The 11,225-nt window shown below is 55.6% G+C and overlaps 1 protein-coding gene across 1 annotated transcript; it reads left to right on the forward strand.

Annotated features, from left to right (window-relative positions):
- Positions 1-3,501: 3,501 nt before the first annotated feature.
- Positions 3,502-10,402, forward strand: LOC103075005 (aflatoxin B1 aldehyde reductase member 4). Its single transcript, XM_007459249.1, has 7 exons — positions 3,502-3,845; positions 6,828-7,015; positions 7,200-7,304; positions 8,003-8,099; positions 8,348-8,447; positions 9,036-9,165; positions 9,975-10,402. Exons 1-7 carry the CDS (start codon positions 3,518-3,520, stop codon positions 10,134-10,136), a joined length of 1,110 nt encoding a protein of 369 aa, XP_007459311.1. The 5' UTR covers positions 3,502-3,517; the 3' UTR covers positions 10,137-10,402.
- The last annotated feature ends 823 nt before the right edge of the window (positions 10,403-11,225 follow it).

Below are 11,225 nucleotides of genomic sequence, written 5' to 3' on the forward strand. Positions count from 1 at the left end.
CAGGGAAAGGAAGCGAGTCAGCTGCTTTTCTTAGGAAGCTCTAGGCTCTCAGCTCTAACGTGACTCAACAGCGAGTCCCAGAGCTGGGGGCAAGGGCACCCCAGGTCACTGCCTGCCTGGTTCACTGCAGTCCCTCCGGAGCCCTGCAAAGGGGGGCTGAAGGTCTCTTCCTGTACCTTGGTGACCACCCCCCACCCCCCGACCTTCAGCACAGCTGATGCTGGAGCCATTTATCTGCTGTCCTGCCACCAGCAGCTGCAAGGCCACCCCAGGTTAACACGCAGTCCAGGTAGGAGCTGGGTTTTTGCGGTGCCTCAGGCATTTCAAATCAAGTCCTTTTGTTCCCCAGCCACACCTCCAGTGGGCCACTTCCCCAAGCCTCCTCTGGCAGAGCCTCAACACACCACGGCAGGTCATCACAGTAGTATACTGCCATCCTCGTTAACTTCTCTGTGAGGGGAACACTGTCCTCATTCTGCAGATAAGGTTGAGTGGCCTTGTGCAAGTAACAGTCTGAGCCTGTGTATAAAACGAGGATAATGACGCCCACTCCTTGGGGTTGTTGCATAGATAAAATGCACATAAAGCTCTTAGCCCAGGGCCTGACACAATGGTAGTGACTAAGAATGAGAGACCAGTATCTCAAGTACCCTGAGGTCACTCTCACTCCCTCTTTTCACCAGGCTAGGGAAGAAAGAAAGTGGACACATGCCCAGTGAAGGAGGGATGGGTGTCTTGGGGGGATGTACCTTGGCTCATAGGGCCCTGGGTGGGTGGTCGCCTGTCCATGCATGGGGTCCATGTGCAGCTCGGGGCTCAGGATACTTTGAGACACACCTGAGCCCGGAACAGAAGACACTTTCCTCTGAGGGCCACTGTGCACAGAGCCTGTCACCCGTCGGTTCTGACCCAAGTAGGAAGCCAGCCTGGGCCCAGGCCTGGCTTCTGAGACCGGGCCCACCTCCTAGTCCAACAGCACTGAGCAAATGGATGGCCAGGGTTGCAACAAAGGTTGACCAGGTCTGTAGGTATGACAAGGACCACAACAGGGGTGCCTTGTGGTTTTTGTTTTTTTTTAATTGAAGTATATAGTTGATTCAGGGGTGCCTTGTTATCATAGAGGGCACATGTTTGAAATTCAGGATCAGTGTGTCAGAGCTGGGATCAGGGACCTTGGGTTTAAGAAGCTCCCCCAGCATATTCTGACCACATGTATTCTGTGCACATGACCACACTTTAAGAAAGGCGGAGGGTGCTTCCCTGGTGGCGCAGTGCTTGAGAGTCCGCCTGCCGATGCAGGGGACATGGGTTCATGCCCCGGTCCGGGAAGATCCCACATGCCGCGGAGCAGCTGGGCCCGTGAGTCATGGCCGCTGAGCCTGCGCGTCCGGAGCCTGTGCTCCGCAACGGGAGAGGCCACAGCAGTGAGAGGCCCACGTACCGCAAAAAAAAAAAAAAAAAGAAAGGCGGAGGGACTTCCCTGGTGGTCCAGTGGCTAAGACTCCACACTCCCAATGCAGGGGGCCCAGGTTTGATCCCTGGTCAGGGAACTAGATCCTGCATGCCACAACTTAGAGCCCGCATGCCGCAAGTAAAGATCCCACATGCCGCAACGAAGACCTGGTGCAGCCAAATAAATAAATAAATATTTTTAAAAAAAGAAAAGAAAAGAAAGGCAGCCCTGGAAATGGCATCCGCTGCCACAGCCATGTAACTCGTCCAGATCCCAAGCTGAGTCACAGAGATGCTCCCCACTGAAGCTGCTCAAGTGGCCACCTTTATCTACCAGATAAGTCCAAATGCCTTGAGACTGAGCCCCAGGGTACTCCAAGAACTGCCCTCCCCCCCATCTCCTGTCCCTCCCTCTAGGCCTTTAGACAGTCATTCCCAGGTCTCCTGACTTCTGTCCATGCCGTCTCTTCCCCTAGACTTGGCCTTTTCATCCTACACAGCATAAAGAGAAACTAAGACCCAGTTCTAAATTGCCGTCTCAGTTTAGAGGGTCCTCACAGGAGCTGGCGGGAAAACACCTGTCACCTCTTCCCTTACCTCCTCCACAAACCCGAAGAATGCTCATCACACTCCTCAGCCACTGCTGCCCTTTAAGCCCACTCCTCTCCCTTCACCCTAGTTGTAAACTTATTCTTAGGCCCCAGACACACCAGGTGCACAGTAAAGGTTCAAAAAACAGCAAGAGACAGACAGACAAGGAGGGAGGGGAGAGGGAGAGAGAAAGGAAGGAAAAGAAGGTAGAAAGGGAGAGAGAGAGAGAGAGAGAAACAAAGAAAGGAAGGGAGAATGGGAGACCTAATTGTGAGCTTGGATGGCCTAGAGTTGAGGAGAAAGCACTCTGGAACTGACCTGCCTAATGCCTACTGGTAATGAATTCTTGGTCAAGTGACTGAGCCTCAGAGTTCCAACCTGTAAAAAGAGGGAATAATGCAAGTATCCACCTGCTAGGCTAATTGCAGAGTTAAATGAGAGAATCCAGGCTGAGGGATTAGAATGGCGCCTGGCACAGGCTAAACCCTCAGTAGAATAACCGGGAATGGCTATTATTCTGTTCTGTCTATAGCTCTCTCCCCTCCCCCCACAGGGTTCCTGGCAAACAGCAGGCTTCAGTAAGCCTTGAAAAGACAAGACTGCGTCAGTCCTCATACTTCCAAACACAGACTCCCCATGTACACACTTGGAAACCTGTCCTAGGCATGGAGTGGGAGGGGACAATCTGGGCTCCCTGCAGAATTGGGGAGCACCTGAGGGGAGGAGCATCCCGCCTTGGGGCTACCACCCACTCCAGCCCTCCAGGTCCTCGGTCACAACTCCCTCCTAGTGACTCAGCCGAGCACCGGCCGCCTGTTTGGCGGGGATAATAACAGGGCAGCCGCTGGGGTCAGCGCTCATTCGCCGCGAAGCCCCCTCCTCTGGCCCGCCCTGGGGAAAACAAAGTCGTCAGAAACGCAGGGGCCCGTCGGCCGGGAACAAGAGGTGAAAAAGGAACCCAGACCCCAGGCCCTAGGTCACAGCGGCCCGAGGGGTCACGCTGGTCGCCCTTGAGGAGGGGGCCCTGGGCCCCCGCCGAGGGCCTCCCAATCCCAGCCCAGAGCCTCGCTCCAAGATCTCGCGCCCCGAGGTGGGGGCAGTAGCCCCAGGACCATCCAGGGGCTGGAGGAGGGTATTGGAAAGATGTAGCAGGGAAGGCCCAGAGTCCCGAACCGCAGCCCCAGCCTCAAATTCGGCTTACCAAGTCTAGAGCCTCCCCACCGCCCGGCTTCTGGGCTCTCCAGCTCCTGCCTTCATCAGCTGACCAGAAACCCCGCCCCACCCCGCCCCACCCCGCCCCACCCCGCCCCACCACGCCCCGGAGCTGCGCGGCTCCGCCTCTTGAGCCGCTCACTTGGCGGAAAGTCCCGGAAGTCGTGGCGAGCGAGCGTATCTTGCGTGAGGGGGCGCCGCGCTTCTCCCCATCGCCAGGGAGGCGGGGCCCGAGGCGCCCCAGCGCGCAGGCGCCGACCTCATGCTGAGAGCCCTGTCTCGCGCCGCGGCCCGCGCCGCCGCCCGCTGCGTTCGTACCCCCCGGCCACCCGAGGCTCGCACCGCCGCCACCGCAGCCGCCATGTCCCGGGGCCCGCGGGCCACCTCAGGCTCCCCTATCCGGCCCGCCACCGTGCTGGGCACCATGGAGATGGGGCGCCGCATGGACGCGCCCGCCAGCGGCGCGGCAGTGCGCGCCTTCCTGGAGCGCGGCCACACTGAGCTGGACACGGCCTTCATGTACAGCGACGGCCAGTCCGAGAGCATCCTGGGCGGCCTGGGGCTCGGGCTGGGCGGCGGCGACTGCAAAGGTAACTTCTGGCGCCCGCGCACCGACCGCCTGTCTTCTCCCTGCACCGTGCAGTGCAGACCCGTCCCGCAGGACACGCTGACCCGACCCCAGCCACGCGCCCGCCGCGGTCAGGGCCGACAGCTTCGCCCCGCCCCCCGGGCGCCCACCTCCCCTGGCCATCACGCAGCTCTGTGAACCCCCCGCGCCTCAAGTCCCTTGCACATCCAGCCCCGACAGCTGAACAGCGCTTTATCCTGACCACCTTCCCCTCCGCTTCTTCGTCTGGGGACTGCAACTCGGTAACCCCCGAGCCTGATCTAGTCCTTGGTTTCCTACTCCAGTTGCTTTCTTAGTGCACCTCTCAGCGGCACTGGTCTGTAGAGCTATGCCGTACCCGCCTCCAACCCTGCCAGGTACCCATAACCGGTCCCCAGGCGCTCTGCCCTATGCCCCTCTCCCCATTGTCCTCAACGCCCATGCGCTCCCGAGAGCCCTTTTCTCATTCAGGTCTTTCATCAGTCCCCAGACTTTGCTCTGTTCATTTGGCAGTACCCCTGGCTGTCTCAGGGAGAGCTGTAGCATTGCCATAGACCGGGCTGGGGGAGCAGGGGTGGTGGGGTAAAGAGTGGGGAGGCGTGAGAGAGAGGGTAAGGCATTTCTGTCCACTCCTGTAGCCCTATGCCAGCTTCTTATGGAGCTATAGGAGGGAAAGTGTCTCTAACCCACCCGCAGGGAGCTCAGAGTCTAGTGGGGAAGATTGAAGCAAATAATTGCAGAGGAGTGCAGAAAAGAAAGCACTTTTAGGGAAGGCATGATGGGGCCAGGCAGAGGCCCTAGGGAAGGCTCAGAGAACACTGAGGCTGGGCCTTCAAGGAACAATAGTAGTTTGCTGGGCAGAGCATGAGTCAGAGGATTATGAGAGACTGAGGGCATAGCTGTGCCAAGACTGGTATGTGGATGGCCAGGAGGCAGGTGTGCTTGAGTGGAGGACGTGTGTGTGGAGGGACGGTCCCTCATCAGCCTGATGCCACTGGAAGTGCCTAGGAAGGTGCCTGGCACATAGTGGGACCCAGTGAAGTCAGCTGATACTGTTACTACCACACTCTGCCTCTTTTCCATCCTGAGACTCTTTCTTCCCAGCCCTTGTGTCAGGGGCGTCCCCCTCTGGGTGGACGCTTGGTGGATATGGAGGAACAGACTTGGGAATGTGCATCTCAGACCCACACTCTCTAGTTCACCTGGGTGCCTCTCGTGACTAATGAAGATCTTATTCCTGAATTGGTTTCTCCCCCTCCAGTCCTTCCCTGCTTCCTTCTTTGAGGCCAGGCACTCAGAGAGTCAAAGTCCTCAGGTCAGACCCGAGGCAAAGTTCACACCAAGAATGCAGGGGGATTGAGAAATGTGGGGAATGGAAAAAATCTGGACAAGAAGCTGAGAGACTTGGTCTCTCCAACGTCCAAGTGGTCTGACGACTCCCTCCCCTCTGGATTACTGAGTTGCGTTTGCCAGGTATGGAAAGTGCAGAATCCAGAGAGCCAGCGTTCTTTTTTTATTAATATACAAATTTATTTATTTATTTATTTTTGGCTGTGTTAGGTCTTCATTGCTGTGCGTGGGCTTTCTCTAGTTGCAGAGAGCGGGGGCTACTCTTCGTTGCGGTGCGCGGGCTTCTCATTGTGGTGGCTTCTCTTGTTGCGGAGCACGGGCTCTAGGCACGCAGGCTTCAGTAGTTGTGGCACGTGGGTTCAGTAGTTGTGGCTCGCAGGCTCTAGAGCTCAGGCTCAGTAGTTGTGGCGCACGGGCTTAGTTACTCTGCAGCGTGTGGGATCTTCCCCGGCCAGGGCTCGAACCTGTGTCCCGTTGATTGGCAGGCAGATTCTTAACCACTGCGCCACCAGGGAATCCCCCAGAGAGCCAGCATTCTTTATAGCACTTCCAAGCTGCTTGCATGGCAGAACACTCTCTTGTTCTCATGGGGAGTGTGTCTCTACAGTGGATATGCGGATGTGCACGCTTCCAGGAGTCTGGAAGGAGAGGGGGGGAAACTGTCACTGCCTTCTGCTCATTTTGCCTTCTACCTCTCTCTGGAATGGATCTGCCAGTGGTTATGTTCAGCAGCTGCATCTCTTTCCTGAATTCCTGCAGCAGCCTCTTTACTTGTCCCCCTGTCTTCAGGCCTGCCCCCTCGACGTCTCTCTCTGTATGGCAACCAGAGCGAACACAGCTGACCAGTTCACTCGTAAAACCTTTGAATGATGGTATTTGAGAAAACCCGTTGGGATTAGGTCTGGACCCCCTTCTCTTGTCTCATGTACCACTGCTCCCTGCCTGGAGTTTATAACTCAGAGTTGCACGTATGGCCTTCACGTACTGTGCTTTCTTGCCTTTGTGACTTTGTCCAAGTTCCCACCCTTCGGAATGTGCTTCCCACCCTTCCTTGTTGGCTTGGACTCTTCTTTTTTTTTGGCCATGCTGCGCAGCACGCGGGATCTTAGTTCCCCGAACAGGGATTGAACCCATGCCCCCTGCAGTGGAGGTGCAGAGTCTTAACCACTGGACCGCCAGGGAAGTCCCAGGATGCTTTTTTGGAGACTCAACTTGTGGGGTCAGGAAGCCCTCCCTGGAATTCCCAGATTGGCCACATACGTCTCCTCTGGGCTCTACTGCACTTACATATTGTAACATCACCTTCTAGCTTGTGACCTCCTTGAGGGCAGAAATTGAGTGTTTAGTTCATCTCTGTGCGCTTGGCCTCTATTACAAGGCTTGACACAGCTAGCAGTTTGGTGACTAATAATATAGCAGCAGTGAACATTAGGAACTCACACATGAGACATTATTGAATCCTCATGCTCTCCCTGTGAAGACAGTTCCATTGTTACCATCCCGATTTTATAGATTAGAGAATTGAAACTCAGAGAACTTAAGTAATTTAGCCAGGGTCACATGGCTAGTAAGTGGTTACAATAAGTTTCTTAACCATTACATTCTTCCCACAAAGTGAAAATCGCTACCAAGGCCAATCCCTGGGAAGGGAAGTCACTGAAGCCTGACAGCCTCCGGTCCCAGCTGGAGACGTCACTGAAGCGGCTGCAGTGTCCCCACGTTGACCTCTTCTATCTACACGCACCGGACCACGGCACCCCTGTGGAAGAGACGCTGCGTGCCTGCCACCAGCTGCACCAGGAGGTGAGGGCTGCCCCCCCACCCCCGAGCTCCTCTCCTTGGCCTGTCGTTGCCCAGGAGACTGGAGGCTCCAGGGCTGTCCCAGAGCAGAGCTGGGGACAGACCCCACTCCCAGGGTCCCCAGCCAGTCTCTCCTTCCTGGTGTTCTGGGCTGCAGTGGGTTCTGACCTTGGCCTCTCTGCCGCAGGGCAAGTTTGTGGAGCTTGGCCTCTCCAACTATGCCGCCTGGGAAGTGGCCGAGATCTGTACCCTGTGCAGGAGCAACAACTGGATCCTGCCCACCGTGTACCAGGTGAGGCCGGGGCTGCAGAGGCCTCTGTCTCCTGGGTGCCTGCTGATCCCGGGTCCTCGTGGCTCCCCTCTCCCCCGCGTGCCCCTCCATAACAGCCAGTCCCCTGCTCTACAGGGTGATGGCTCCCAGGTACCCTCAGCCTGGCAAACAGGCGCCTGCTCTCTCCGGCCCAGGTTCCCCTTCCTGCCTGCTTCTCCCTCTGCAGTCAGCCTGGAACACTCCTCCCTGCTTCTCATGGGAACGAGTGCCCAGGTCTCACTTAGATGCTTCTTCCTCTGGAAGCCTTTCCCAACAGCCCAGCGGGGCCTCCCATCTCCAAACCCTATCTTCATACATTGAGCAAGTATTTGGGAGAATCTGCTATGATCACTGAACCCACCTTTATGTGATCACCTGACCTCTGTCTTTGTTTTTAACTTGACTCTAACGTCTCTTGGAAGCAGAGACCTTACTAGATATGCTGGTGTTTGGGAACTCAGTGTCCAGTACACAACTGGTGCCTACAGATATGTGGGGAATGACATATCCTGTTCACTGTCCCTTCCTGGGGCCCAGCACCATCTCCCCATCACCCAGCCACCACTGATGATGTTGGAAATCATTGCTGAAGTCCTGGACAGGTTTTGACTGAAGGTTTTTGAAGAAGACTGGGGTCCCGTGACCCGTGCACCCTCTCCAGCTGGCCCTTCTACCCGCAGGGCATGTACAACGCCACTACCCGGCAGGTGGAGACAGAGCTCTTCCCCTGCATCAGGCACTTTGGACTGAGGTTCTACGCCTACAACCCTTTGGCTGGTATGGGATATGGGCTGCTGTGGGGACGGGCTCCCCTCCCAGGTCCCGGGGGGCATTTCTGGTCCTGTTTCTCCCTATTCCTGACCTGGGGGATACCCGGCCCCAGACCTGGGAAGCAGGGAAGGGTTTGACAAGAGGCTGGGCTGGGTCCTCCATCCCTCCTGGGTCCCCCACCATCACCCCCACTTCCAGTTCAGAGCAGCCTCTGGGAGCAGTGCCAGGGGATCTGATTACAGCCTTTCCCGCAGGGGGCCTGCTGACCGGCAAGTACAAGTATGAGGACAAGGACAGGAAGCAACCTGTGGGCCGCTTCTTTGGGACCAGTTGGGCAGAGATCTACAGGAATCGGTGAGCTGGGGATGGGCTGCATCAGGGTGGGAGGAGTGGGAGGGGGTCCTCTTTATCTGAAATGGAGGAGTTCTAGGCTGCTTTCCTGGGTCTCCAAGCCATCCCTTGCTGCCTGAACCTACCTCTTTTGATTCCTAGAGGAATTATGAAGCCCTCTATAGGGTTTCTTCTTGTTTTCTTGGGACCTCCGTGAGGAATGAGGATCTCTGGACCTTATGCCAGGTCTTCCAAGTCATCGCTCCGCCCCGAGGAGTGCTCGTCACCTGCAGATGGGGAAGGAGAGGGCCCTGGATGGAGGCTCAGTAGTCCTGGGGCCAAGCCATACCCCTGTACTTGCTGCCTATTTCCCTAGGTAAAGTAAGGGCAGGCTTTGAGTTCTCAGGGGTAAAGATGTCATTGAGGTCTCTGGTGAGGGAGCCAGCATCCTGGGTGTTTCAATAAAGCAGGAGACCCATTGCTAGAGGGGATACCAGCCCCTCCACGCTGCAGGGTTGGGGTGAGCGCAGCTGTCCTGTTTGACTCTTTGGCGGTGGCCCCCAGTGTGACCCCATGGTCCTGACCCCTGTGCTACCCTCCCCACCTGCTCAGCTTCTGGAAGGAACACCACTTCAAGGCCATTACCCTGGTGGAGAAGGCCCTGCAGGCTGCGTATGGCCCCAGCGCCCCCAGCATGACCTCGGCCGCCCTCCGGTGGATGTACCACCACTCACAGCTCCAGGTAACCCATCGTCACTGGAAGCCCCACTTCTGCTCCCTTCGGGAAGCCAGCATTACCTTCAGGTGATTTCTAAGTAGTTTTTTCCTCTGAAATTTCTCTTTGTTCCAGTTTTCATGGCAGCCTTCCTGTTGTTCTGAGTAGCTGTCCAAGTGCCAGGCCCTATAATGAGGGCCTTCCTAACATGAATTGAATTATTACCTAGGCCTGATGAAGTGTGATTATTCCAGTTTTACTGATAAGCAAACTGAGGTTCATACAGCTGTGAAAATTATCACAGATTTGACTGTAAAACCCACTGGTCTGGCTCCTCTGGGGGGAGGTGGGGTTTCCCTCTGTCTTTGGTGTCCCCTGTCTTCCTGGCTAAAATTTTTCTCCAGCTTCAGCCTTACATAGTTGCATTGTCTCTGACATGTATATAGCAGGTTTTCAATAAGTGGGAGCTCAGTGCTTTGCACAATTTCTCATTCCCATAGCCACGCTGAAAATTGAGAAGATTTGAGTCTCAGGGGGGTTAAATAGCTAAACCTAGTTTACACAGCTGCTGAGTGGCAGAACTGGGCTCTGAACTTCGGTCTGAATGAGGATGAGCAGTGTGGCAGCAGGAGGAAAGAAGACAGGGTTTGGGGTCACATAGTTACAGTTGTTGAAGGTACCTTAAGTGCTTTCTAGAACTATGTAGAGTATAAATTTAAAAAATCAGGTCCCAAGTTTTGGCGGGAGCGAGGCTGTGGGGGGAGTGGGGGGAGCGTGTGTGACTGGGGTCACCGTGGTGCACTAGTGTGTTGACGTCTGGCCATCTCCTCTTGCAGGGTGCCCACGGGGACGCGGTCATCCTGGGCATGTCCAGCCTAGAGCAGCTGGAACAGAACTTGATGGCCACTGAAGAAGGGCCCCTAGAGCCAGCCATCGTGCAGGCCTTTGATCAGGCCTGGCACCTGGTTGCCCATGAATGCCCCAGCTACTTCCGCTAGGCCCCAGCAGCGCTCAAGCTGCCCAAGGTTTCCTCCTTTTCTGTCACCTCTTCTAGTCTCTCCCCCTGGCCGGTCTTTGCCTTAAGCTGATTTAGCATGGTCTTTCTCCATTGTCTGGATCCATGCATTATTTTTCTAGATCCCTGCCTCACTCCCAGTTGCCTTCACAATGTGTAAAGGCTGGGGCTGAGCCCCATTCATGCATTTCCCGTCTGAATAGAGCAGGCACTTGACCTGGCTGTAGCCCAGGCCCAGAGTGAAGCCCAGAGATTTGTCTCCTCAACTGCTTACGACTTGTTTCCACCCTGCCTGGGGGCTTCCTGCCAAAGGGGTAGAACCATGAGCTGGAGTCGTCTAAAGGCAGAGGCAGCGGGAGGGTCTCCCAGCCTCCTGCCCTGAACCCAGCCTAACCCCTCAACAGCCAGGCTGCAGGTGGCTCTCAGGCTTCTACACGCGACAGAAGAAAAGAGGGTCATACGCCCTGAGGTAGATGTTCTCTCATTCAGAATTACCTCATTAAATACTTAGAAATGGAATAATTTGGGCAAAAACCTACCGTTAGCATCACCACGAAGAAAAACCTTCCAGGATGCTGTGGGACATTTTAACACACACTCATTTCAGCAGCGGCTTTACTCTTAGCTAAAGCCTCCTTTCTTCTGGTCTTCCACAGATTCTCAGCTCTGCTGCTGGGCCTCCTTTTGGTGGGAGTGGGCGTGGGCAGCCAGGACCCCCATTTCCCTCAGCAAATCCCTACCCCAAGTAAGGGCACCCAAGTCTGGAGAAGAAATGAAATCCCAGGTCCAGTGGTTGCTGTTTGAACATTCCCAGGACAGAAAAATCCCCCCCTGGGCGAGAGGTAGGGTGTGGGCCAGGCAGCAGCAGTAGGCAGCATTTGGACCAGTCTCTTCAAATGATGAAAGGGGCTCAACCTGTAAATGTAGACAAAACCACCAATCAAAGACTCTGTTCAAAGGAAAGTCCTACTTGCCTTCTAGAAGGAGACACCTTTCAGATGAAGTTTTATTATTTAGAGTGAAGACACCCTCCTTTGTCTTCACCCATAATAAAATGGATGCTTCCCCAAGT

The sequence above is a fragment of the Lipotes vexillifer genome, unplaced genomic scaffold, assembly GCF_000442215.2.
Source record: "Lipotes vexillifer unplaced genomic scaffold, Lipotes_vexillifer_v1.1 scaffold496, whole genome shotgun sequence".
In the NCBI taxonomy this organism is placed as follows: domain Eukaryota; kingdom Metazoa; phylum Chordata; class Mammalia; order Artiodactyla; family Lipotidae; genus Lipotes; species Lipotes vexillifer.